Source organism: Aspergillus piperis (assembly GCF_003184755.1).
Source record: "Aspergillus piperis CBS 112811 unplaced genomic scaffold BO85scaffold_19, whole genome shotgun sequence".
In the NCBI taxonomy this organism is placed as follows: Eukaryota; Fungi; Ascomycota; class Eurotiomycetes; order Eurotiales; family Aspergillaceae; genus Aspergillus; species Aspergillus piperis.
In genome coordinates, this window is record NW_020291609.1 from 312,817 (window position 1) to 339,522 (window position 26,706).

General features: G+C 48.1%; 9 protein-coding genes across 9 annotated transcripts; 3 read left to right on the top strand and 6 right to left on the bottom strand.

Moving 5' to 3' along the window:
* Positions 1–1,701: 1,701 nt before the first annotated feature.
* Positions 1,702–3,011, bottom strand: BO85DRAFT_103687 (oxidase ustYa family protein). The gene is made up of 4 exons (XM_025653796.1): positions 2,707–3,011; positions 2,505–2,627; positions 2,297–2,418; positions 1,702–2,224 (listed from the first exon to the last, which is right to left on the bottom strand). The coding sequence occupies exons 1-4, from the start codon at positions 2,921–2,923 to the stop codon at positions 1,916–1,918; spliced, it is 771 nt and encodes a 256-aa protein (XP_025512353.1). The 5' UTR covers positions 2,924–3,011; the 3' UTR covers positions 1,702–1,915.
* A 2,065-nt stretch (positions 3,012–5,076) lies between these two features.
* Positions 5,077–6,580, bottom strand: BO85DRAFT_379008 (OSTA/TMEM184 family protein; the record flags this gene model as incomplete). The annotated part of the gene is made up of 6 exons (XM_025656321.1): positions 5,077–5,538; positions 5,601–5,750; positions 5,810–5,935; positions 6,001–6,253; positions 6,310–6,457; positions 6,517–6,580. 6 exons carry the CDS (start codon positions 6,578–6,580, stop codon positions 5,077–5,079), a joined length of 1,203 nt encoding a protein of 400 aa, XP_025512354.1.
* A 586-nt stretch (positions 6,581–7,166) lies between these two features.
* Positions 7,167–10,019, bottom strand: BO85DRAFT_480384 (uncharacterized protein; the record flags this gene model as incomplete). The annotated part of the gene is made up of 3 exons (XM_025663004.1): positions 7,167–9,131; positions 9,187–9,649; positions 9,956–10,019. 3 exons carry the CDS (start codon positions 10,017–10,019, stop codon positions 7,436–7,438), a joined length of 2,223 nt encoding a protein of 740 aa, XP_025512355.1. The 3' UTR covers positions 7,167–7,435.
* A 194-nt stretch (positions 10,020–10,213) lies between these two features.
* On the top strand, positions 10,214–12,202 carry BO85DRAFT_500344 (FAD-dependent oxidoreductase; the record flags this gene model as incomplete). The annotated part of the gene is made up of 4 exons (XM_025664111.1): positions 10,214–10,315; positions 10,383–10,771; positions 10,824–11,028; positions 11,087–12,202. Exons 1-4 carry the CDS (start codon positions 10,253–10,255, stop codon positions 12,200–12,202), a joined length of 1,773 nt encoding a protein of 590 aa, XP_025512356.1. The 5' UTR covers positions 10,214–10,252.
* A 377-nt stretch (positions 12,203–12,579) lies between these two features.
* Positions 12,580–15,034, bottom strand: BO85DRAFT_379131 (lanosterol synthase; the record flags this gene model as incomplete). Its single annotated transcript, XM_025656330.1, has 5 exons — positions 12,580–12,670; positions 12,724–12,920; positions 12,970–14,215; positions 14,281–14,747; positions 14,816–15,034. The coding sequence occupies 5 exons, from the start codon at positions 15,032–15,034 to the stop codon at positions 12,580–12,582; spliced, it is 2,220 nt and encodes a 739-aa protein (XP_025512357.1).
* Positions 15,035–15,777: 743 nt separating this feature from the next.
* BO85DRAFT_500347 (cytochrome P450) lies at positions 15,778–17,611 on the top strand. Its single transcript, XM_025664112.1, has 5 exons — positions 15,778–16,100; positions 16,170–16,713; positions 16,802–17,107; positions 17,161–17,308; positions 17,447–17,611. Exons 1-5 carry the CDS (start codon positions 15,790–15,792, stop codon positions 17,512–17,514), a joined length of 1,377 nt encoding a protein of 458 aa, XP_025512358.1. The 5' UTR covers positions 15,778–15,789; the 3' UTR covers positions 17,515–17,611.
* Positions 17,612–18,795: 1,184 nt separating this feature from the next.
* Positions 18,796–19,892, bottom strand: BO85DRAFT_403842 (F-box protein). Its single transcript, XM_025657248.1, has 2 exons — positions 19,459–19,892; positions 18,796–19,393 (listed from the first exon to the last, which is right to left on the bottom strand). Exons 1-2 carry the CDS (start codon positions 19,787–19,789, stop codon positions 18,906–18,908), a joined length of 819 nt encoding a protein of 272 aa, XP_025512359.1. The 5' UTR covers positions 19,790–19,892; the 3' UTR covers positions 18,796–18,905.
* A 1,164-nt stretch (positions 19,893–21,056) lies between these two features.
* BO85DRAFT_491156 (uncharacterized protein) lies at positions 21,057–22,476 on the top strand (the record flags this gene model as incomplete). The annotated part of the gene is made up of 3 exons (XM_025663698.1): positions 21,057–21,485; positions 21,554–22,059; positions 22,119–22,476. The coding sequence occupies 3 exons, from the start codon at positions 21,057–21,059 to the stop codon at positions 22,474–22,476; spliced, it is 1,293 nt and encodes a 430-aa protein (XP_025512360.1).
* Positions 22,477–23,919: 1,443 nt separating this feature from the next.
* On the bottom strand, positions 23,920–25,299 carry BO85DRAFT_500352 (uncharacterized protein; the record flags this gene model as incomplete). The annotated part of the gene is made up of 1 exon (XM_025664113.1): positions 23,920–25,299. Exon 1 carries the CDS (start codon positions 25,096–25,098, stop codon positions 23,920–23,922), a length of 1,179 nt encoding a protein of 392 aa, XP_025512361.1. The 5' UTR covers positions 25,099–25,299.
* Positions 25,300–26,706: the final 1,407 nt, after the last annotated feature.

The following is a 26,706-nucleotide window of genomic DNA, read 5'->3' on the forward strand; positions in this document are numbered from 1 at the left end:
CCGCCCCCGCCCCTCCCCTCCCCTCAAAATTGCAAATGTCGTTCCTCCAAACCCCACAAGGGGTCGTTGCCGTCGTTGGGTTCGCCGTGCTGGCGGTGTTGTTCGGGGTTCTCTTGGGTGTTCTCTGTACTTGGTTTACCTGTCGTTCTCGTTGGGGGTATGCTTGACATCCATCCATTCCGTGGCTCTGCTGTCCATACAATCCTGTGGTGAGGTTGCGCTAATGCGTTGAATCATAGGTTGCGTTCCCCCAATGTGAAGTTTACCCCGCGCACAATTGAGGAGTTCGAGGAGGCCTTGAGGATGGTAGAGCAATCACGTTAGACACCGTATTATCTGAATACACGACGAGTTAGCCATACTAATATTGTGTGGCTTCAGGGAAATAAGAGGTTCACAGCCGTAGTGGCTGCTTGGGTTCGTTTTTTTCTTATGTTGTTGTATATGTCCGGACGGCCGTGTGATTATCCTGTATTAATTTCTTTTTAATTTCTTAGATACAATTATCATCATTACCCCTTCTTCCTCACTTATGAATTAAAGTCGTACTTATCACGAAATTCGTTTGGGCTGATGCTGTTGTAGTAGTCTATATCCCCTCTGAGCTGAGCTCGAAACCACAAAGACGTCCGCAATGATGGCGCCCGTCTGAAACCAGAACTTGTCAAACCTTCCGTAACATCATTGCCCTGAAGTATCCTACACTATTTCGACAATCAATCGATTACCGATACGGTTGACTCATAATGTTCATCGCTTTCTCTACCGCGTCGGGCTTTTAAATAATCTCGCGCGACCTCGATCCAATGTAGCTGTGACCATGCGCCGACACCGGGTGAAGAGTACTCTTACAATTTTGCGGTCACCTTTGGCTGTCGACAAGCGAAGCAAGGGCTGAATCACCAGGGTGGAAGTCACCGCCTTCATCTTGCGCAGGGGGCATATCACCTCCTCGAAAACCTCGCGTATACCCATGATGATGTCTCAATTTGTAGTAACATGGTCGTGGTTGCGAACGAGTTCCGCTGCAGGACGAATTGGTGGCACACACCTGAGTTTTCGGTAGAGTTGTCTGTCTGGTGGTCTTCGAGCCTAAGGGATGATGTACGTGCAGCAGGTAATGGCGCCCACTGCGAAAGGTTGATTTCATCATCTCCGCGGCGGCGCGGATTGACGCGCTGAACGCTGATGCGGTGCGACCACACCACCTTGACAATCTCGAAGCCTGAGATATGATCCCTGCCGATGTTGGAGTGAATGGGGAGCATCACAGAGTCAGTTGAGTGACACCACCAAAGCTGCGCGCACCTCCTTCTAAGTCTACTAGAGCTCAGAATACGAGGCAGTACTACTCGTGGTTGCGGTGTCCCATGAGGCCAGGGCCACGTTGTAAGTGAGCATGTTGGGACAGGCTATCCCGTATAATGGTGTGCAAAACAAGATATCTTCTACCTTTGCTTATCCAGAAAGAGAAATAGTTTTATCTTCTGGTGTAGAGGTAAAGCAGAGTGTAATAGCACGGAGAGTTGTCGTACACCTAAGTTGACCCAGGCCACTTCAGCGTCGAGAACAACAGTGCAGGGGCATCGTGATCCAATGAGACCACATAGTCACGCTTCGTAGGAATTACGGCTTCGAGAAAGTATCAAGGTACACTGTGTAAAGACCTCTATTACAATATGACAGTAGGCAAGCTGGTTCGAGAAATTGGGGGTGCCGCTTTGCCAGTTGGAATGTTGCCCTTTCGGACGGGTGGGACGCGATACGTACTGACATACTCCTTACTTGATCTGGGTGCATTGTGCAGCAGCTCCACAATAGACAGGCCCGAAATCACGAAGTGGCCAAACAAATGCACACAACCATTTTGCATGACCACTGGAAAGGGTTTCCTTGGGAAACTCGAAGTTGCTTCCTAGATCTCCCCCCTCAACGGATCCGGCACCCACACAGTACGATCTATCATACCTGCCCTGTTTTCGAACGCCCAGCCCCGAATCGCCTCAAAGTCGCGACAGGTGTGCATCACTCGGCCATCTGCTTTCCATATCTGGTCTTCTTCTACCCACAGCCAGTGGATAGTTGATAGATCAGAGGAGCACATTAGATTTTGACGAATCGAATCAGAACAATGGTCCAAATGTGTCCAAAAGTTCTCTACATCCTCCGGGTCACTCATATTAACGCCCATATCGTGGCCCCAGGCCTTTTTGTGGAGATGATGCTGCGAAAATGGAGTATTAGTTTCACTGTGTAAACGATCCTTGAGACGAACTAGGGGTTTCGGTGGTATTACCAGACAGTGAAGCTGATGGAACACGTCTAACTCCACCATATACATTCCTGGCTCGGAAGCTAGTGGCATGGTGTAATTGACTAGCTGGGCTGCCTCAGATTGGGGAATCTTGATGATACCGTCTTTGTCCGTTGAACGACGATATCATAGAGTACAGATCAGTCAAGTGTTACATCAAAGCGACTTGGGTACGCAGAGGATATCTTACAATTGTACAGGTCCTCCCAGGCTTTGTCGTAAGCCTCGGTGGGCGGACCCATATAAGGGGTCTTCTTCGCGAACCCGCTTTCAAATGTCACGGTTCTGTACTTTATGAGCTTGTTTGCTGGTGCTGTTTTATCGAGATTGTCGCATCAGTAAAACAACGTCCGCGGTTGCGATGTTAAGGTTTGTGTGAAGGATCAACTAACAAAAAAGGGGATTTGGAATAACGATATCATTGGAGTGTCGGATAGCATACAACAGCCCAAGCAGATTGATGAAAATACTAAATCCTAGAGAAATATAGAGCAAGAGCCTCGACAGAGTGGGTTGGCGGAGGGATCGATGATCTCGAGTCCGGGTCTGAGTCAACAAAGCTCCAGACTCATTGTCTTCATCTAATTCCTTGTACTTTGCGTCACTCATTGCAAAAGGATCTATCGCCCTGTTAATCTGACAATAATGACAAGCAGTTCGAGATGAAAATGTTACTGTTGTAGTTTATGAAAACACCCCCTCGAAGCGATGCTTAAAGAAGTGGTCTATCACCTTTGGTCTGTGCAGAAAGTTCGTCCCGAGACAGCACTGCAAGGAAGTCGGTTGATCGTAGCGCCGCGGATGATCACCACTCGGCATGCACCATACCATGCAAGGCTCAATAGCGTGTGACATTGTGTTTCAGTTCAGGTATGCCCTGTTTAATGTTGCCGACCCCTCACCATCATTGCTACTGCTGGGATGACCAAGTAGTACCCAACACAATCCGCCTTAATTGCATCGCAGCTTGCAGGAGTAATTATATTCAGAGAATGGAGCTGGGGAGGAGTCAGAAAAACAAGGCTGCAAGCTGTAAAACAAGGCGCCGTAGTCTGGATCCCGGGGTCGAATGTGGCGGAAGAGGCTTCCATGTAAAGACAAGACAGGTGGATCAGAGCTCAGAAGCCATACACCAACATAGTAAGAATCAGCATTATATCAATGGTACCAAATTGGCGCAATTTATCGCTTCATGGATGTACAGATCGAAGGTCTTCGTTTCAATCTCATCTCATAACTACTTTCATGCTTGTCCAGTCTGAATTGCAGCGCTACAACCATCATTCATAATGGGACCCATAAAGTGCATTGCGGGTTGATGTCTTATAGGCATCACTCAAGATACTCTCACCTGTGTGAGATGTTTGTCTTTTCGTCTATCACACATTCCATTCATCATACATGCAGTTTGCTCCCCCCTGCTTGACATCCTTGCTATCCATCTATACCTAATGACTCGCCATCCCTCATCTTTCAGCTAAGTATGACGCTTACACAAAGAGGTGTACACAAACAATGCTGGATATGGCAATTTCAGAGGTGATCAGATTATACGCAAGGAACTTTGACCTGACTATCATGTCCAAGTATAAAGGCCCCCTCGAACCACCTAGTCAGCCTGTGTCCACGAACTGGAAATAACCCCGCAGACACATCTAGCTTCACAAAATCAATTCGAATATCTCCTCTTGCCCTTGAGCTCCACGTTGTGCGTTTTCTTCTTTCTCGTTCCACTTCATCGTGCTCGTTCTCCTTTCACCGATCATTCAGAATGAAGTTTCTTCTTACCATTCTCATGCTGGTCTCCGCGACCCTTGCCTTGACTGCCTCGGTAAGAATGCAATATACTCATGACCCTCGGGGATTCTCAGGATGCCTTCTCGTCGAAAGGAAAACAGGGATGGGATCTTAATAGGAACGAGGGCTGACTTGATTATTTATAGACCGAGGGTGATGATCAGTCCGCACAGGAGGCAACCGTGGAGAAGGCCAACTACCCAGCACCCGGTTGGTTTTGAATTTGATAATCTCCCACCCAGTCACCAGAATCAAGATCAAACAGGGGGATTGGTTGCCATGCGAAGGAGGATTATAGGAACTTGAAGTACTTGAGTTACCCGTGTCGCGGGCCGGATGTTTGATGGACCATTGATATTGGTTTTCTTACGTTCTTTGGTAGCAGACCTTCATATGTGGAAGAAGCCGCTGAACAGAGTGTGCAGAGAAGGCCTGTTCCTGGCAAGCAGAATAGAGGGTCTAAGCTTTGACAACTGCTGTCATTCGTTTTGAAGTATGCTCCTGAGATTGACGTGTCCCTAGTTCGATACAACAGAAGGGTTATCCACATCGCTAATGTTTTCCCGTTTTTCAAGCACTAACTATTTTAGATAGGTGTCACTCCTTGTAGTCAAGATACGTTTATACTGCCATGTATGCAAGATAAAGGCACTGAAAACACCCAACATGGCACTTCATAGCAACATTCATACCGCCTAAGTAATGGAGACACTTGACGATGTAGAAAGCAAAAATATCGAGGAACTACCGTTAGACAAGCAATGTTTTAAAGGGATCTTTCACCTAAAGTCTACAACTAACTAAACCGTCTCGACGATTGAGTCATCGTACCATCCAAACTTATGAAAGGGTCGTTGTTGTTCCATAGCTAATGTACCTGTCAGTGGCAGTAAAACCTCGCCAGGGTCCCTCCACTCTCTCCGCCACAATGCACGCCACCTGCAGTGGGCTTTGAATTTGGCTTCTCAAGCCATTCGTCGGCTCCTCTCACAAGGGTCATAACTGGTCTCCCACCCTGCCATCTCCTCCTGCTCTGGTTCTTCCCTCTGTTGAACCTTCTGCAGAGACCGCGCATTATGTATCATGACATAAGCCGAATAGACATCCTTGATCAGTACGAGCGGGTTTAAGTACATAGCCCAGGCACGTAATCCCCAAGCTCCACCTTGATAGCGTTTGGGCGGGTCGTTCAGTAAGACCTCCTCGTCCTGGTCTGACTCGAGAGCCTGGTATGCCTGGGGTCGCTGCCTGCTCACTGAGGTTGAGATCTCGTAGGGCTTTGTGCGGTAGGCATAAAGGACTAGGAAGGAGAGCGGCACCATCTGCACACAGATAAGCATTGTTGGGAGGCCCATCAGTGTGTCGATGTAGGTCATCGAAGGCGGATATGTGAGAACTTTCGTGCTAGTGAGGATGAGGAACAGAATCTAGTTGGTGTTAGATATATCCGCTTCTTTCTGGATACATTTTCCGGATGTCTGATGAATACCTTCTCAAGCAATATTAGACCAACGATCAGTTTGAATGCCATTAGCTTTAGCAGTGGCTTGTGCTCTGTCATGTATCCCTTCATGTTCACATAGAATTGAATTATAGCATTGATGGCTATGGACGTTGACACTGATGTGACCACTTGGAGCTGTTGATCTTATTAGTGACTATTTACAACGCAGTCAGACATGGAAACATATTACATACCCAAATGTGAGCGAAATGAGGAGCGTTGCTTTCAAGGCAGTAGACATGCATTGACTGTGTCACTACTTGGACAATAGCGGTGATCCAAGTAATGACAGGATATTGGAGGACTGAGTACCAAGTCAACTAGACGCAAAGAAGCGGTCAGTTACTGTTCACATTAATGTCTTTTCTGCTGCCGAATGACTCACACTTAAAAAGGCAAGACCATTTCTCTTCTTCTTCGGCTGCCACTGTCTTTTCGTCTCGAGCGAAGAGAAAAACTTCACTTTGCTCTTATCATCCGGAGCCATGTAATCACAAAGTAGCATCAAGAAGGCGTATAACGCCACGCCCTGTAGAACCTCGGTGAACCCTTGTAGGTAGATGTAGGAGTTCGGAAAGCAGATTGAGATGTAAGATAGGACTTGGTAGGACGGGATGAGGTTACAGATTCGCATTATCCTATCATAGTCTTGTCAGCATCCTCGATACTTCCCCACGGCGTCAAATGTCTTTACTTTAGTTGCTCGTTAGGATTGCTCATATGCATCGCATGTCGACCCATAAGGCCCAAGATGAGAGACAGCACAATCGCTGTGCAAACACCGGATACAATGATGTTGAATTGATAGAAGGTGAGATTCCCCACGAAGGGACCAACGTCGACTGTCCCGAGGTCAGCTAGTTCGTCGCATCTGAGGTGCAATGATGTAACAACTACTCACGTTGTTCGAGATGGTCCGGTATAGGACAGCCATAGCTGCCAGCACTTCGACTTAAGATAGACATATTGAATCAAACTGAGATAAATATAATTGGCAATGCGGCGTAAATCGACAGTTCAGCAGCTCACTGAAAGCGTTTTGACGACGACAAACAAGTCATTATATATTTTCATCATCACCCTTCAAAGCCTCGCCAAAATCAAAGAGCAACAGTGCCAGAGGCTATGCTCGGGCGCAGTACGTTACGTTATTTCATTTTTCGAGCAAAAGAAACACAGCAGATCTGTCATCGAACAACACCGCCAGGCGCATCTAGGAGCGCAAATAAGCCGCTGGTCGGGGTGTGCAGCCTTATCGCACTCAAGTAAATCAGTATGCCAAGACCATGGTGGAGCCGATCGGCGGCTGCCGCATGCTTAATTGCGCGAAGTTGCGCGGTCAGCCTCAGGATCATGAGGATACGGGAATAATTGCGCGATGAAAAAGTTGCGAGGTTTGTATTTGGTATAGATCTACACTGATTATTCTGCAGTTGTTTCCAAGAATAATCATAGGATTGCTCATTGTGAAAGATGAGAAACTGGCAAGAAGTTGAAATCCCTACAACTTAATGCGAAATTCAAGTAGTCAAGATGCATATAGAATGATAGCCATGAAATATTGATGTCATTGAATCACTAAATAAGAAGTGACACACCTGTATTCACATTAAGGAAAAGGCAGCAAGCATGAGAGGATGCACCAGGGTCACATAGAGTGCAATCAACCGTCTGGTCATACAACGATTTTAACCATTCACAACTCATAATACCATAATTTGAGATGACAAGGCTCTCTCTCTAACTTCACCCACCAAGCTAAAGCTGGCACACTGTACTTGTATGTATAGTGCGGTGTACCCCGGCGCATCATGTGCATTTCATTCGTGAAACGGTGGCATGCTGCTTTCGAATCCAGCAGCCGTACCCGGCAGTCTTATGGCAGTGTTAGGAAGATCCGTCATTGGGTCCGGTTGCCAAATGGTGCTAGACAATTGACCCCAATCAAGAATATCTCCCGGTTGAAAGGCGCCGTGCATCGTATTCGGATATGGCCACATGTTCCATGCCTCAAATGAACTGAACTGCACGTTTGGCATTGCGAAAGGCTGGGTCGTATTTACCGGGGTATCCACCACTCCCATAGCCTCATCATACTTTCTGACAATAGAAGACTGCTGTTTCAGAGTATACATCAAATCCTGCAGACCGTTGAGCATTTTGCTGCTTGCGATATACATACAGCCGCTCCTAAAGGCGACCTCCGGAGAGTTTCCTGATTGGGACACCATGGCAACCAGCGCATCGGCGCACTGCTTGAAAAGATCGAGTTGTTTGTCAAAGTTGGGATGCAACCTTCCGGAGCCCTTGAACCGGATAAGGTTGTTTTCCACTATATTCTTACACAGATTAACAACCTCGATTACGATTGGCCGAACTGGCGCAATGTAGTCAATGCCACCGTGCTTCATTGATGCGGCCTCAATGAATTTGGCTAGAATTCCTTGCAGCTTGTCTGGATACCTTCCCCCAAACTGACGCAAGAACTTGAAAAAGTGCGAGTCACTTTGAGAGTCAGGTGTTGTCATCATGGAATTAATGACGGTGTTGCCCATCTGACTCGCTTCATCCGGGTAAATTTCAGTGCCTTTTTGTGGTCGATCCTCTTCCATTCTTGCTTTCCAGACCGATATATAGAAAAGCCCGAGGCCAAAAATTTTGGCAATAACGGCATGAAAGCGCAGCTCCAGCAGTGAGGACATGATAACAACCTCATTCTGCCGTTCATCTTTTGCTGCTTCTGATAATAAATGATAGGCAGAATTAACCTCTGCGAGGCATTTCTTTTCGCCCTCTTCGACAACGATGAACAACCGACTGGGGCTCATCCAGGACTGCTTAGAGTTTGCCATTGCCTCAATTTGCATATATGTGGCTGTAATCCATTTGACATGGAAGATAATGACTGGTGAATAGGAGTGTGTTTCCAGGAACATTTGATAGGAGTCTATATGAGGTTGCATCCGTTGAAGAACCTGTCGGAAACCTTGCAGGGTCATAGTCAAAAAGTCACCCATCAGAAATTCCTCGGCTGTAATTTCAAGGCCTTGGATTGATAGGACTATCTCACGCTCCATCACTACACTGTCGGTGGCAGTCATATCCAGAAATGGTATGGCTCCTGGCTCAGGTAACAATCTTAGCCGCTCTGCGATCCGATATGCTATAGTCAGATACAGCTCGGCTTTGATGGATTGACTGGCAACTCTTTTAGACGTGGCCAAGGCGGTCGGCTTGAACGCCGATAAGAAGCGACAGACAGCAATGGAGTCTATGTGTGTGGGAGGACTGAAGATGAAGTCCTGGCCGTATGACGAAACGGCCTGCAGTAGAGTATTTCGGAGGGATCCGTTCTGACGGCGAACATTTTCTGAACTTTCACAGGCAGCCAAGCAAAGGACTGCAAAAAGCAGCTTGGTGGCCACATTATTAGTATTGGGATCGGTGGAGAACAAGCGCTCTCTCAGGTGTAGCAGGCTTGGTGTGCCAATAACGAAGAGACGGTGCCACGCTAATCTAGCAACGATTTAGCCAGCTGATGGGATGGGCATAGTTCTGCGCCTGATCTTACAGGTTGTCAAGCGTGGCAGCAAGATCAAGGCTCACTGTATCTGTCAGAGAAGTGCTCCAAGTAGACACCAGCTGAATGGTGGAGCCGAAAGAAACATCCTTAGCCAACACCCCCGCGATAAAGCTGCTGGTGTTGGCCATGGCATGGTAAAGACGGTCGGCATCGGATGTAGACTCCGTGGCATCCGGCAATTCCTGCAGCATGGAATGGTCGTCTAGTATCGCGCCGGAGAAAAGATAGTGCTGAATGGAGTCAGAGAGCTTGGCCGCTTTCTCGTTGTGTTGGGGGCTTGGACGCGGGGAATTGGAAGTGTCTGGCTGGGGCGATTTGCTGGCCACATTTCCGCGATTTGCGCGTTTCGTTGCTGGCCGGCCTAGAGGATTGCTCTCGACAATGCATTCGAGATCGAGATTGCGGCATCTCTCGCAACATGTTGCCGGGGGTTGTGGAGTACCCAGTGGGCCTAATGAGGCCAGTGGGCAAGCCAGCACGCATTTGATTTTACGAGCTCGGCACCCCCGGCAGATTAAACGAGCATATTTGCCCCTAGGGCGTCGTTGAGCTCTTTGTCCTTGCATTTATCAAGATCGCAGTTGGTCGGAGGATATAGAGGAGCAATGCGACCGTGGAGGGGTTGAAGATGGCCGGTTTCCATGGCCCCCATGAGGCTGAGGGATCGGCATCGGCTGGAGATACTCTCGCTGCGACGAATCATATCCCCCTCTCAGGGCAATGTGGGCCTCGACTTGTTCTAGGTCATGATATTTACACTGTTCACTCCGCTCAGAACTGGGTTGTTCATCGAACTGGCTTCCTGAAGTCTTGTAAGACATGTCCAAAATGGAAGGTGACAGTATGTTGGATCGTGTCCCTGGACGTCGCTGCCCGTTACTTTCTGAGGGCAAGGTCGGCTTCCGTTCCGTACTCGGTGGCTATGGGCGCAACATATTGCGCTGCTTACGTTGTCGCCTGTTGAGCATTGAGGAGCGACAAATATAAAATCTTTCCCTTACACTGCTGGCGACAATGAATTTTGAATATTTAACAATAATACAGCAAGACAAAAATGCTTCTTAGCAGTATCCTACTCCTGGCTGGAGCACAGTCTGTATTAGCCAAATGCAAATGTGTATGTTATCACTTGATCTCCTTCTCTCTTAGATGATGCGGAGATAGCTTACATCGCGAGGATACAGGCCCCTACGGATGAGTGCTGGCCCTCTACAGACACATGGAGCGCCCTAAACAGCTCCGTTGACGGAAAGCTTGCGCGCAACGAGCCAATTGCTAAACCGTGCTACCAAGGCCCAGGCTACAGTTCCCAGCTCTGTCAGACTATCAGCTCCAATTGGACAAGCAACGAGTACCTGGCAAAATTTCCCATTGGATATAGCTACCCACTCGTGGAAAGCTGCCCCCCTGTCAATGCCACTCTGGCTGGATATCCACAGTGCGACCTGGGCAACTATCCCGTCTACAGTGTCAAGGCGACAACCGCAGCTGATGTTGCTGCCGGGATTAAGTTTGCAAGGGATCACAATGTGAGGTTGGTCATCAAAAACACAGGTCATGATATTTCGCAGCGGTGAGTACACAGCGTCAGGGTTCCATGATTGTACACGCACTAAATATAACAGATCGCAAGGATATGGTAGCCTTTCCATTTGGATCAAGTCCATACAAGATGGACTACATTATCACGACAGATACGTTCCTGGGAATGGATCCTGTCCATCCAACTGGACTGGAAGTGCCATCACCGTAGGCGGTGGATATGTGTGGCAGGACGTATACGATTTTGCTGCCACGCATGGTGTCGTCGCTGTTGGCGGAGCAGATCCGGTAAGTCTATCCCTGGAGGCTGAAGTATGATACGCATCCGTATTAATGAATAGACCAGACTGTCGGTGTCCTTGGAGGCTTCATGCAAGGTGGTGGCCATGGCCCCGTTAGCCACTTCTTTGGACTCGGGGCAGACCAGGTTCTGGAATACAAAGTTGTTCTAGCATCTGGAAAGCTTGTCACTGCCAACGCCTGTCAGTATGCAGACCTCTTCACTGCCCTCCGTGGAGGTGGTGGAGGCACCTATGGTGTAGTCTTATCGGCCACCATCAAAGCCCACCCAACGCGTCCTGTCCTGGGCCATACCCTGGACATCGTTGCACTGAACGGAAATGACGATGCCGTTATCAACGCTACTGGCAACATAATGCCCAAATTGCCAGCTCTCTCAGACGCAGGATACTCTGGCACTGCAATCCTCACACCCTATGCCGGACCGCTGGTATATACCCAGCCTTTCCTGAATCTGCTTGAGAACAATTCCACCGAGGCATTAGAGAGCGCCAAAGACGCCATGAAACGGCTTATCCTAGATGACCTGCTCCAGCACAACGGAACCTTGTATCTGGTTCTATCCACCTTCACCACCTTTCCGACCTTCCATGCATACTACTCCAGCACGCACCACACAACACCGGGTTCGAACAGGCCGATCATGGCGTCACGACTCTTTGACAAGCAAACATTGGAATTCCCAAAGAACAACCTGACAAGCCTTCTGGAGACCGTCACTTCTCAGACAGTCCCAAACAGCACCCTTTGGGCAACCTTGTTCAACATCGTCGCGGGTGGGAAGGTTCTCGACCCCGTCCCTCATACATCCATGAATCCCGCGTGGCGAAGCTCCCACCTCCTATTCCAGCAAATCGATGTCTGGCCCGACAATGCCGGCGACGAGGAGATTCAACAGTACCGAAACGCTCTCACCCAAATGAAATTGAAAGCAATGAAGGACATGGCTCCGGGTATGGGAACATATTTAAACGAGGCCGATCCGTACGATCCGGACTGGAGGCAGGACTGGTTTGGAAATAACTACAACTGGCTTTTGTCCGTAAAGAAGAAGTATGACCCGGAAAATGTGTTTTGGTGTTGGCGATGTGTCGGGAACGAGGGCTGGGAGGAGGTGGTAGGCGGCGCGTGGTTTGGACCGCTGTGTGAAACCGGGAAATAGTTTCGGGGCAGTCCTTGTTGAGGTCGCAATTATTGTGCCCATTACAAGGAATATATACCTGATCCTGGTAGGTTTGGGAAGGTACTTTGCTGTTGCATTGTATTGGCCTCGGAGATGTGCATGGCTCGTTGGGCAGGGGGAAAATGAAGATCGTTTATTACCTACGCATATAACTCCGTCATGTCATCGTTATACTCTACAACATTAGATGGAAGATATCCTTCTGTGTTCTTTTGCACCTAAATGTTCTGCATATTGTACGATCCAAAACACATACATAAACCGAACTATGCAGTTTCCCAACAGTATATTTGGGATTTATCCTTCATTCCATCATGTATCATTCCAACCAAAGCGAATACATCTTGTACTGATGCTCAAATGATAGGCCCGTTTCCGTACAGCTTTTCATACATCGCCAGTGCGCGGATGGGAAACGAGTATATGTAGTTGTGATATTGAATATGGCTGCAGCTGGTCAGTATGGATCTTGAATTTCCAGACAACGCTGGCAAACATACCATGTGAGCATTCCACTGCCAACGGGATATTCTTGTTCCCACTTTCCATTTGGCTTTTGTCGGCTGATAATAAGATAGATTCCTCGTTTTATGGGCTCCGGATCGGGATAACCGGCATACATCAACGCGAGGCACGACCATGCAGTCTGTACAGTGTGTGATCTAGGCGCATGTACATATGCGCCGACCATACGAGACTAAACGCTACTTGTTAGCTCCGTGACACGAGAAAGGTTATGTACCTACCTCTAGTGTTTCTCCCCACCCGCCGTCAGACTCTCGCATGTCTAGTAAGAAGCGACATCCTGCTCTGACCACGCTAGAGTTCTCATATGTTCGGCCTCCATGGTGTAAGGCTTCCATGGCAAAGAAAGCACCATAGGTGAATGTAATTCCCCAAGAGGCCATCCAGCTTCCGTCATCGCGCTGGCTTGTCTCCACGAATTTCACACCCCGCTCAATGGCTCGATCAACCTCATTGCGTCGATATTCGCCGTTCCGAGCCCTGAAAAGAGCCAGTGCTGTGACACAAGAGGACGTGCACTCGACATAATCATGTTCTGTCATCACCTGTCCAAACATTTCGGTCCCATTGAAGTACTCCAGCCAATTACCTGCGGCGATAGGCTCAAAGCTGCTATAGCCCCCGCTGTGATTCTGTATCATTAGGAGGTTATCTACCGATAATCGGAGGTTTGCTTCCTTCATTTGTCGTGAACCCAGTTTCCTCTCGACCATCAAGATGGCTTTCAAAGACTCAGCTGTGCAATCGGAACAGGGGCTGCCATGGTAACGGGTCGTAAAGGACCAGGCCCCGAGACGGCTAGGACGATGACAGATACTATCGTCATCCCAGTCATTCACGAGCTGCTGCTGTATTAGATACTCATAAGCTCGCTGCGCGTTATGTTGGAAATCTTTGTGCTCGGCGAGACCTGTATACACAAGCGTCTGCAGTGCCAAGGATGTGTCCCACGCATGCCCCCCATGGATACTCATGGACTGCATTCCCGACGAACCCATCCAGAGATACTCCAGACTTGTTTCCTGCATGTGTTTTAAAGTGGGTGAATCAGGCCCCTCGCCACAATAGACAGCTATCATATTCAGCCAGGCGTCCATACTGATGATTCCGGTCGAGTTGCTCGCGTTATCCATATTGAGCAAGATGTCCCACGCTCGTTCTTCTGCCTTATTCTTCAGTACACTGGGGCAGAGCCACGGATTCCACACATTAGTAAGGATCCAATTCAGTATGTGCAGTATCCAACTCTTTGCTTGATGTCGCTTAGACGGCCGCACCACTCCTTCATATGCGGCGAAATTAACAGAAGAAAATTTTTGTGGGAAAAGCTCCGCCCGAATCTCATCTAACAGATCATTGGTTGGCAATGTGAATCTCCTAGATGAGAGGTAACACATTGGCAGGTAGACTTGGCGTGGAATTATAAACCAATTCCATGGGCTGAGCGGGAACCACTTGGGTAGAAGCCTGATATGAAGTCAGTATCAACGATTTCCCAGACGCAGAAAGGCTGTAGGAAACAAACAACTCACCACATCTCAACAGGGTAAGGGTCAGTGCCCGCCCAGTCATACAGTCCTAGCATAGCAAGCCAAAACTTGGCCCAGGCTGGCAAGTAGAGTGCTCCACCGTGGCTAAGATAGAATTCGCGGGCTTTACAGAGACGCTCATCGCCAGCTGGGACCCCCATGAGTCGCAGTGCAATATAGACCAATGTAGTCCCCATCGGCGAAGGATCCTCCTCCAAATATGTCGCCCAGCCACCGTTATCGGGGTTTTGGCAGTTGAACATGAAGCGTATCAACTCGACTACATGGGCTTCATCGATCTGAGCACCGGTAATGTACCATGCCATGACGAGCATTGGGGTAACGAAGAAAATGCAACTCAAATCAGCGGCCCAGCAGCCGAGGTCACGCACCTGGGTGTTGGAGTGAAACTGGACGCCTTTGTAGATGGCTTGAGAAGCCGTTTTCGCAGGGCATGAGTTGGCGTTACTCTGAAGTTAGATCATATTCATATTAGCTTTACCAGCCAGACCAGAGGAACCAGCTACGTTTGACATACCGTGGGAATATCTAGAAAGAACTTGGTTGTACCATCTTGGGGGTGAGCCTTGCGCTCCTCGTCGTCTATATAAACCCATTTCAAGCGTCCCAGATCTTGGGTAGCCACCAAGTGCCAGCCGTCTGTGTCAGTTTGTTTGGTGTGGGATGGCCCTATCCGATTGCTCGGGCAGTTGCCGCTCACACGATTTTTGATCCTCAGTGTATATTTGCTTGCCATGGCTTGAGATACTGATATGAATTCGTGAATACTGAACTGTCTCAGTTGAAAAAGTGTATCGACGTCTTATATCATACTGATTTGCTCAGAACGCAAGCCCTTCTCAAGGCACATCCAGAACCGATCATTAAACTGCACGGAAATTTGTAATCACAGAAAATAAATATCCTCAAGAGTCACTTGGGGAAGGGATCGGGCAGGCTATGGCTTACTCCATTGGGTAGGCTGATTTGTATTATGACAACGTCATCACCACGTCTATATGCAATAGAAAGCATTTGATATGTACCGTTGGAAGTAAAACAATGCAGCACAATCGTCTGTTCTTCAAAGTGGCCCGCGGGATGTGACTGACGACAGGATCTGAGATTTGCCAAGGGACTAGGCGGGAACACAGACTAACACGAGCTTGTCCGAATAAAGATTTGAGTGACAGGTTGTTACGCCTTTTTTTCCTCCATTTTTCAAACTCCCAGGCAACACTAGATGCATATCCTGCATCTCGGTAAGGACTGCATGCAACGGTCGACCTGTCATGTCCACCAACACACCGCCTATCCCAGACACTTTATACTTCAATAATATATGCAACTTGGACGCAGTCCCTCCAATAGTCAAGTGAAAGCCACCGTCCCAGAGGAGGTGGGTAGTGAAAGAGTCATCTCCCCGACTTGAGCATTTGGGAAACTCTGAGAGATATATAGTGCGGCTCGGACCTGTAGGAAATACCATTAGACCCACACATCATCACAACCATGTTCGACACAGCGACCTACGCGCTGACCCAGGCATTCTATGCCATTGCCTTTGTATTGCTCGTGCAATGTTTAAGGCTACTCTGGAAGCGTCCCTTCCCCGCCAATGCCCCCAAGTTAGTTTCGGGATACCCGCTGGTGGGCGCTCTTCAGTTTTTCTTCGATCGGAATGGGTTCTGTCGTGTCTCCAAGGCGGCTTCTCCAACTGGAAACTATAGCTATTACCTTGGTCGACATCGAATGGTTGGTATATGCGGTCCTCAGGGACGTAAGGTCTTCTATGAAAGTCAAGATCTCGATGTGGATGAAGGGTAGGTCATTGCTCCTCCGTACAGTCCCAATAACCAAAGTAGACTACTGACTTCGGGCACGCACTGCAGGGTCGCTGTGCTTCTCCCATTCGTAAACCTGGTCGAAGCTTCTAAAGATCCGTCCAGCGATACGCATACAGCATATCTTCGGACCACACTGCGCGCGCGACTGTTGCGCAAACAGGGCCTGGAGTTCGTTCCCCAGACTATAGAAAAGTATATCACCGCAACTCTGAATCAATTCAAGGTCGAAGAACTGATCGAACCGTTCTCTGCAATGAATTTATTCTACACACAGTCTACCATGGCAGTGTTGGGAGTGCAGAAGGTGGCGTGCTCCCCCGAGCTGTCCAGAAAGGTGGGTGACCTACTAGGTTTGCTAGACGGAACATTTTCAGCGGCTGATATGGTAATTCCCTGGCTTCTGAACCCACTACATATCCGCGCGGTCATTGGAATAGGACAACTGTATGTGATGCTGTGGCGGATCGTCAGTGAGCAAAGGAAGGAGGAGCGGCAGCACCAGCCGGTGGCACACAAAAAACAGCCCGAGAACATGGGCATAGTTCAAGATCTTATAGTGAAGGGTCGGAGTATGAGCGCAATCCTGCAGGTTAGCAAACAGACTCGCAAACGTCTCCACCCAAGACAGGCTGACTGGATTTCATCAGGCATTGCTGTCAATCTCGTTTGCGTCGCAGGCGAACTCCCCGACAGTAACTTCGTGGTTACTGGTTATGCTTGCTACGAATGTACATTGGATGACTCGAGTCCGTCGGGAGGTGGACCAAGTAGTCTCTAAATATAGGAAGGATGGCGAGTCCGCAGATGAAGTCCTCCGAACCTTGAGTGTGTATACCTGGGAAAAGGAGTTTCCCCTCCTCCATGCTTGTCTTCTAGAGACAATTCGACTAGTCCTCGGATTGGTCACCATTCGTAAGAACATTAGCCCAAACGACGTTCCGATTGGAGACACAGGCGAAGTGATACCATCTGGGGCCTATGCAGTAAGTCCTAGCTGCTTTGCAGACTACTGCAAAGGCAAACTGACAATGACCAGACCTACGACCTCCAAGAAGTGACCCAGGACCCAGAGGTATACCCCGACCCACAGCGTTGGGACCCGGGTCGCTTCCTGTCGGATCGTGCAGAACATACGAAAGAATACCTCGCGTTTAATGGTTTTGGAGCAGGACGCCGGAGATGCCGTGAGTGCGCATCTTCTCTTGACCAAGATAGTACATTCTATATTCTAACTCATTCCCCACTGATTGACTTCTAAAGCTGGACGAAGAGTAAGTTGGAATCATGCGTTTCCGAAGATTGGAGTTAACAAGCATGTACAGTTGGTAAATTTGCAGGCACTTGGAGCAGTGACGAGGATCATCAACATGTTCGACATTACTCTGTGTGATGAGCGCGGTGACCGACTCCACCAAGCCCCCGCCTCGTACCTGAAAGTATCCATTTTTGCGGCCCTTCCTATCTCACCTGTGCGCCTTCGCTGTACCCGACGGTGAGGAGAAATTGCAGGTATCATATCTAGTGAACCCAACATCCAGAAGCGGACTAATATTCTATATTGGCAGTGGACAAGGGGTTAAATGTGACGGCCATAAGGGTCCATAGGTCTACTCCAGTGACATGGTGTGCGATTATTCCAGTGAAATATAGACAGGTTATTGACTCATGCAGTCGTGTGGTACTTGGTCTAACATTAAGGGAGGGAAGGCGAAAGTGTGAAGGTGTAGCGCATGAAATAGTTAACATGAATTGGTCCCGACTAGGATAATCTCAACAAGAATTGGCAGAAGTCAAGTACACTGTAGCAAGTTCTCTATCTGCTATTACAGGGTATCCGAAATAAAGCACGCAAATGGCAATCTCCATGAGAGCACCGTGTGATATAGGACCCATTTACTCATGTCGTTTCATATTCCCGTATATACTCCACTCATAACCCAAGGGGGAAGAAAAGACAGGTTCAAGTGGGAGGGATAATTTGATATTGGCCTCAATGTGGTATCCGTGCGATTATCCCCAAACGAACTCTAGGCTCGTTGTTGAGGAAAGAGGATAGGAACCATGTGATCATCTGGTTTGCTTTGCGGTTATCACATTCACTTCCTGCGGACATAGGGCCGGCCCGGTAGGAAGTGGGCATAATGCGAATAAGTCATGATGGGCTCGAATCATACGCACATAGGTTGCCAAATTAGCAACTGAAAGCCGCCGCTCAAAAGCAAAGAAGGAGCCCACCAGGCCCCTCCACAAACGTCCAATTTCACGCCCGTTTATGACTTACTAGACGGTCTGCTCCGGTGCCTTTAGAAAAAAGAAGGCAAAAATCAATTACATACAACAGAAGGGATTCGCTGGTGGTCACCCACCCAACTACTAACCTCCCGGCGTGTGGCTTAAGTACGGCTGAGCGGACGGGAAGCCCTGTTTTCCACACCCTGTGGTCGTATGTACCATATAATTATAGTCAAAGCTTTATACAGCATGCATGTAAGTCGAATGCCGAAGGGACGGAGTACACAGTATCTTTTTGCCTTATTCCAGCCCGTGAATGTTGACTTGCTGAGTATTTAAACCCCTCCCCACGAACCCTGACTTTCGACTAGGGTTAAATGCGGCTTTTTGAATTCAGGGGACTCAAGGAGAAATCTTGTGGGTCTTGTAGTTACAGCTAAATTTTTGACAGTCTTAGCTGTTCTAAGGCCTCCCTTCTGTCTAGCAATCGGCTGTAACTTGACACCTCGTGCAAGGCTATTCATCTATCCAACAAGTTCGAACAAAAAATCATTCTTCATCAGTTGTAATCTCCCACACGTCCTCCTCCTTGACAGGCTTCTTCTCCGGATCTCGCCACTGGTAGCAAACGATCCTCTTCAAATCAGGCTGGCAATGGTCCCATATTGCTGCGTGGCCTTGAGTACGCATAGGAATGCTTTGCCCCGAGAAATCAATGTAGTCGACTCCGTGGATGTCGTGATATAAAAAACGGAGGTACTCGCTTACTTCCTGAGAGAGTGCGCATCGTTTCTCGTCAGCTGGGGAAGATCCCGATTCGTCCCCGATTGGCTGGTCAAGATCAACCATTTCGTATATCATGTACAGGTGCTTCAGCAACATAGACCGATATCGCTGTTGGCGAGATGGTTGGTCCAGTAGTAGAAGACTCCAAACTTGGTAATAACTCCAGGTGAAGCGATGACGTTCTGTTGGAGTTAAGTGTAATGGGCGTGGCTTTCCACCATAAAACTCGTCATCGACGCTCGTAAGAGGAACTTTACAACACTTAAGTCAGCAAATATTCCAAACAGTTAATGTGTTCCCTGGTTCATCTACTTACTCCGGATATGCGGAGTAATATCACGGTCAAACACCTCGATCGCCTTCTCCACAATGCCAACGTTTCGTCGCAATCGTAACAGATCCCCGAGAGTCACTGACAAAGAATGAGGTAGTGGGCCACCTTGATCCGCCAGTAGGACTCTTGCATGTCGTTCACATGGCATCTTTCTGCGTAGGCGTTTGTAAATTGTAGGCGTGTTGTTAATCAAGACCTGGCGGAGGCGACGGCAAGTCGCGGCCAAATGAAGCGCATCTGGAAGAGGCAGTTCCCCGTATATTCTGATTAAGACCTCTGTAGGAATGTGGGCAAATCCTGAAAATGTGTACATAATGAGTGTGATAAACAGAGTCCGGAATAGGTTGACTCGCCGAGAGGTTAATCATGTGTTGGCTTGCCTGTGTTTACTTCTTAGACTCGAAGGTCATGTGATTGGTGGATGGGCCTAAAAATAAACCTGCAATAACCGTTGCAACAATTCAGTCTTCTGATACGCCTTCCCATGTTCAGACTTAAGCCAAGGCCTCTTTCGCACCAATTTCAGGGCAGATATGGGGGCTATTATAAAGCCTGTCAGGAGCTCCTTCCCTGTTTGTTCTAGCGCTTATGTGATCATCAGCGGGTGGCTTTGCTCTATCTATGTGACAGTCTATATGTGGGCCTGGCCAGGTGTGTCCGCTCGGCTTTTCTACATGATTCTAACGCCTAACCTGGCATTGTGTGATTTGTACTCCAGGCTTTTAGTATCCGCTGTTGGTTCAGAGTCTATAGGAAATCCGACAGCAATTTCTTCTGTTCGTACTATGTCAACATACGAATTAATGGGGACTTTCCCCATACTACTACTTTCAGAGACCACGTGAGGGCCATTGTGAGGCGATTGGGGGCCATTCCAAACTGGGCTCATGGTCTTCATAGAGGTCTGCATAGAGCCTAATCCGGGCACTTCAATTGAGACATTCAGGGTCTCTGTGGATGCTTGTGCAGAGCCTAGTGGATTCTCTTTGCACCCTGGTTTCAGGATTTACTTGGGGGCCTACGAACTTCCTACTGGGGGCCATATTCATGACGAACTCCTCAGACTGTCCTTCAGGGTTCACTGATAATCTTTGGTCTTTTACAACATAGTGATTCATATCGGCTGTCTAATACCGCACTTTTAATACTAGGAAATTTCTAATACTACCTTTATCTTCATAACACAGCGTGTCTCGATACCACTATTTGCACATCACACTCAAGACATTTCTAATTCTAAGAATTCGCACTCGCTATTTGGAGATGAGGTGCGTAATGTCAATGATATCATGTATTCTCTAGCTAGGCAAAGTTCTGAGGTGGACCGTTATGGCTTCGGGGGCCATTATATCCTTAGAGCCTCTGTAGCCTTGGGGCCGCCATGACATTCGGGCCGTGATAGCTTGGGAGCCATGATAGATTTCGAGCTTTTATACTTCTAGTAAGGCGTACCTTGAAGGGGAAATAGTATATCAAGGAAGCCAGGGACTCTGATCCTTGGGAATCATCAACAGAGTATCTCTCAAAGTCTTTCCTTTTTTTCCTATTCACTCTTTCATCGTCGAGTCTCTCATCATACAATGTATTCTCCCACTCTCTCTTGGAGCCATGCGGCTATACTTTTCTTGTCACTCTCTTCTTTTCAATTCGGTACTGCCTCGCCTATTGACGGCCAACTCATCGAACGCTCTGGTGTAGCCTCTCCAGGTATCGGCGTTGAGTTCGAGTCCGGGAGTATCTACTTCACCAAAGATGTTCACAAATTGTCTGAGAAAGAGAAAGAGGCGGTGAAGGAAGCTGGTATTGCTGCCAAAGGCAAGGCTGTTAAGTTGAAATCAGCCAAGGACGGCAACGGTGCCGAATTATCAGGCAAAGACTGGGAATTGACGGCGGATGCCACCGGAGGCACGCTGGGACATCTACCTGCAGAGTATATCCTGGACGGAAGGAAGATCAAATTGGGAACTGGGAGAGCTGCACTTGCAGCGGAGGAGGTCTATGAAGATCTGGTATGATAACCGCATCACAACTGACTTGGATATGCACGAAGAGACTAACTGACCACCTCCTTATAAAGAAAAAGTGGAACCCGAAGACCGGCCAGGAGGTTGAGATTGCCAGCAATAAGAAGAACCCTTGGTCTGTCAAGGCTGGCACTAACCCTGTGAACTCCGCCTGGTCTCGTCAGATCACCTCCCCAATGCCGCTTGGGGCCATCAACGACCTGATCAAGCAAGCCAAACTTAACAAGCCCTCACCTCTCATGACATACGCCAATAGTAAGATCCAGAACAAGGTCTGGGTGAACGATTTCTTCTTCGAGGAGAAACCTGGTGGTCTTACCAAGGACGTTGGCGAGGATGTTCGCGGATTTCTTTCGCTTCTTCTTTCCTATGCCAAGGCTGGCAGCCAGGTCCGGAACAGTGAGAGTGCTAAGGAGCTGACTTCGATTATGCCGCGAACCAGCTTCTCCAAGATGTACAAGCTTATCGAGAGCAAGCTCGAGAAGAAGGATCTTTGGACTATTGTGAACAAGCTTGCTTGTTATGAGAACCCTATTGACGATGCACATGAATATGCTGCGTAAGTCTGGTGCAACTACCTTACCTCAGTGGTGCCCTCACTAACAATATCCCAATTAGTGTCGACGAGCGGTATTGTTCAGGGCATCCCGGACAGACCACCATCAACGGCAAGTTCGAGAAGCTGCAGATTAACGTCTGCTACGGCTCACAGTCCTGCCCTGTCAACGTCAAGGCCTGGATTCAGGGGTTGAAGGATGGCAAAGATCTGCTCAAGGATGCTGATAAGGAGATGATTGATGGCCAAGTCGGAGGTTATGGAGACTTGACTGAGCATCGCCTTGACCATCCTACCGAGCAACTGCCCCTTTTCGAGTTCCGTGATCTTCCGTCATGCTCGGCTTCGGAGTGGAAGAAATGTTTAGAAAAGGCCGAAGCTGCGATTGTCGACTATCACAAGAAGTTTCCAGGAAACTAGAAATTTCCTTGTGCGAGCAACGTTGGTAATGCCAGAGGCCCTGCTGGCCTAGTGTCTGGATAGATTATTCTGCCGAGTTGAATTTGGCCCTTGCCCATGTCTCCTGTTTAAATATATATATTTATATTATATCTGCGCATCTTCTGTATGGAAAAAGGCACACAAAACAATTCGCTTATTCTTGTATTCCACACCCTGTGGTTATATATTATGCCTTATTGCTATTCAAGTAATTCAGGTTAAAACCGAAAGTTCGAGAGGCCAACTTGGCCGATCACCGCTGCTCGGGGTGCTGACATTCAGTCCGGCTAATATTAAGATGTACTTTGATCCTCCTTCCTACTAATAGACTAGTCATATCAAAATCCCATTCATCATCAGGATTAAATCGGCACTGAGCAACCTGGTTATATGGCTCAGTTATCGTTCCCATGACGTGCTTGACTGGGGCATCGGAGGTGAGCGACTCGGGTAGACGTGCGTCGGTTGTAGAGTAACCAATCAGCCAATCCAATTTATATAGTCAGTTAACTGTACACAATATGGGGTTATTCAGTTAGTATAAGCATGTAACATTATTTAAGCAGTATATTACTAACGAACAATACCCATCTCTATGATAACCATCCACAACTCAATTTCTACACATCACCACCCCTACTACTACCCCCATCACCACCGGCTCTCCCATTGATCCACACATAGTACACCCCCACAAGAACCCCAAGTACCACCTCAGCCCCAGCATGACACCCCATAGACACGACCATACCCACCTTTACACTGCCATCAAACATCTTCTGACCCAATAGTCCCCCCTTACTCCCAATCACACAAAGCGCCAAACCCACACTCTGTTCCTTCTCATTACTCGAGGCATCGCGACAGCTTGGTTAAGCTCAGAGACCTTTGATGGATGGTAATTGCGGAGACAACGGGGAATTGCAGTCCAAACATTGACTTCATGTGGAGCCCTGTAGATGGAATTAGTAAGAGAAGCTGCTAACTATTCGGGTGCTTTCCATCACTTCCGCTTACTGGACTGGGAAAGGCTTTGTTTTTATCTCCGGCATGATCTCACCGCTTTCAACACATATTCATCACCGCCTGAGGTTGATAATATGGCCTGCATCCACGGACATACACCCATCAAAGACTGCTGAAACCCCTGCTTATATTCTAGAACCATCCGACTTAGTAACTGGGTATACGAGGTTTTCTAAGGTGTAGGTATACATTTTTCAGGGGTGGACGGCCAGACTACTGACATTACTCCTAGCCCAGCATGGATTGGGGGCCCTGAATAGGTGTAGTAGACAACAGGATATATGCCAGTGGTCCTACAGACGTCACCAGTTCTATGGATGTTTGTTATTCTTATGTATGAGAATTTATTGACCTTGATTATTGTGTTAGTTACAAAGCCGAATCAAATGGCCTGACTCAGTCAAACCACCGCCCATTGCGGTACGCCAATCTAGGATTCATCAGTTCATCCTTCCTTCTAACAGGATCCCAGTCCTTTCCAATATGTTCCTTCGCTTCCTGCAACCACTGATCCCAAGCCGGCGTTTGGGGAATCAGTTCACCATTTGCCACCCAGTCCACACTTCCCGTCATATTAATGACAGCCCACAATGTCTCGGTGTAGCTCGAGTCGGGGGTACTCGGACGACACTCGACAAACTCAATTTTATATCTGCTCATATCCCACAGATCGCGCGGCTCGACCAACAACGCCAACAGCCAGTACAGGGCATTCAGAATAATGTAAGCGACACCGATGGCAATCTGCATCTCTGAACCGCAATTACTCAGCAGGATAATCGATGCCATGAGCAGTAACGTGCTAGTTCCTAGCAGCCGGTGGTGCGTGTTCCCCTTGAACATGTACTCGCAGTCTTCCATTCCTTCGTACAACTCGCGGATGACATCGTCATCTCCGTAGACAAGAATAAAAGCACCTGCCCGGGTGCGTATAATCACGTCGCCACTGGGAACTTCTGCTTGCGACGAACGGCCGCTGAGGCGGGGATACCAGCGCGCCGATAGACTGGCTACACTGGTCGACAAAGACATGGTAGCCAGACCGACGAGGGCGGTACCATCATGGATGCAGCCCGCCCAGATATAAAGGCCAATAGTGATGAGGATTGAGACGAGAGTAACAAAATTGAGCCAGCAGAATGTCTTGAGTTTGATTGGAATTCGATGCCTGTTGACTCGTCGGTAACTTTCTTCCACCTTTGATGCGATCTTCGAGTTTTGTCCTTCTTCGGAATCACGCGTCGCGTAGCTGATTCTGTAGACGCGGAATTCGTATTCTTCCATGTCGTTTACATTGTGGATGAGATTCGCAAAGAAATTCAGCTCATCCAATTCTATGCCTGATTTGACCCCGACGATCTTGACGTCCTTGACAGATGGTGGTCGCGTCGGTCTCTCTGTGTCGAGAAGCGATTCAGGGGCGGGCATCAACCGGGGAAAGATGGCGAAGGGAGAGGCCGTAATTGCCTGCATATGTTTTTGGATTGCTGAGCTGCCAATGACAGCCAGCAGAGGGATGATGTCGAACTTCCATTTGTTCTCACCCTCTTCGAGTCCGACTGGGAACCAGCCCATGTTGATTTTGTTGATCTTTTGGTAGTGATTTGATCTCTCCAGCTGCAGAGGAGACAAGTGAGGAATGTGGTGAGAAGGTAAAAGTGACTTCGCGAAGACGTGTGCCCGCGGTATAGCAGGATAATAACAAAAATAAGACGGGCTCTTGGCTCAAGACAACCAGTCCTGCCAAGCATGGACTACTATTTAGTGAGTTATGCGATCCACTGACTATTGTGAGATCAGCCTTACTTAGCTTCAAATGCATGGGTATTTGTCCCGTGTCAAGATCCTACTCGGCTGTCTGTGTCTTCCACCCCACCAATGGATGACATCCACACTTGAAAAAGATGTTCTTCGGTCATTCGAATAAACATGCTTGACCAGCACTACTGTTTTGCAGCATGTGCGTGGGTGTTGACATGAAAAATCGAACCTAAAAGTAGACTAAGTTGATGATCATCTCCCATGTCCCACTTTAGCGGAGATGCTGGAGTTTTCATCCCCACTGTAGCTTCGGGTGTTTCAGCTAAACTACGGTGAAGCATCATGCCATGAAGATACGGTGTAGATGGCCGGCAAAGATTCTCCGGACAATGCTTGGCAGGACTTTGATATAAACAAAACATTCTAGACCATGGCTGTAGAAGTGATTCATGATGGAAAGCATCCCCTCGGGTGTCAGAATGCTGTGAGTGCCGGCACGGAGATCAGCAGCGCGAGGTCCACTTTTTCTCCCGCTTGGTGGTCCACGGGCATGGATGTTGTGGGCTGTCAATCTTTGATCCTGGCTGGTTGAGGTTTAAGGGAATGACACAAAGTATGATTAATTGAGTGTCGTTCATGATTTGACTGGGTGCCTTGGGGCCGCATTAGCACTAGTCTTGTCTCTAGTGCCATTGGCTGACTAGGGTGTTTAGTAGATACGCAGCTGGGCCCCAAATATCATGCACGGCGTTTCATCCCTGCTCTTTACTAATGATCTTAATATTCCTGAAAGCTTCAGTTCAGAAACATTCTTTCTCGTCCATTTTTGTGGGCGTAAAGAGTGAAATTTGACGCAAAAGCGTCGAAGCTCATCGCATTTAGGGCAAACACGTGTCGCGTGAAATAAACTCTCACCAGAAAAACACTACAGATTACTGGAAAGAAACCTGTGTCAACCCGAATGGAAGCAACCTATCTCCGAGGAAATTTGAATTTTATATCTTCAGTAAGTCAGATCCAGTCAGCTTGAGGGCATGGACTTGTATATCGGCTGGGAATATATATCTCCCACAGTGATCGTGCTGGAACCTAGCGAGGACTACATTTTCGAACCGTATATATTGACCATGTGGCTATAGAAAGTATACATCAAACTTCGATATACTTATAATTGCTGGTTGTCTATTTAAGTAAGGATAAAATTCCAGTATCCCAGGCATAAACTTCAGCCTCAGGCAGCTGTGAACGAGAGCGGTGAAAATTCTGCTAGTGCGGGCTAATAAATCCGAGGGAGAACAATTCCGAGGAGGCGGAGAACAACTGGAAATCTACTGCCCCACGAGATTCATATGATCAAACCAGAGAGAGTACAAGAAAATATGTTTGACATTTTTAATAACTCAAAGTGTGTTGAGAGTGACC

Excerpts from the sequence above, each read along its gene's own strand:
- BO85DRAFT_103687 (XM_025653796.1), bottom strand. The coding sequence starts at position 2,923 with ATGAGTGACGCAAAGTACAAGGAATTAGATGAAGACAATGAGTCTGGA. Across the intron at positions 2,419-2,504 it reads CTGGGAGGACCTGTACAATT|ACGGTATCATCAAGATTCCC; the intron begins GTAAGATATCCT and ends CAACGGACAAAG. Across the intron at positions 2,225-2,296 it reads TCCATCAGCTTCACTGTCTG|CATCATCTCCACAAAAAGGC; the intron begins GTAATACCACCG and ends CCATTTTCGCAG.
- BO85DRAFT_500347 (XM_025664112.1), top strand. The coding sequence starts at position 15,790 with ATGTTCGACACAGCGACCTACGCGCTGACCCAGGCATTCTATGCCATT. Across the intron at positions 16,101-16,169 it reads GATCTCGATGTGGATGAAGG|GGTCGCTGTGCTTCTCCCAT; the intron begins GTAGGTCATTGC and ends CACGCACTGCAG. Across the intron at positions 16,714-16,801 it reads GTATGAGCGCAATCCTGCAG|GCGAACTCCCCGACAGTAAC; the intron begins GTTAGCAAACAG and ends TTTGCGTCGCAG.
- BO85DRAFT_403842 (XM_025657248.1), bottom strand. The coding sequence starts at position 19,789 with ATGTACACATTTTCAGGATTTGCCCACATTCCTACAGAGGTCTTAATC. Across the intron at positions 19,394-19,458 it reads TATTACTCCGCATATCCGGA|TTCCTCTTACGAGCGTCGAT; the intron begins GTAAGTAGATGA and ends AGTGTTGTAAAG.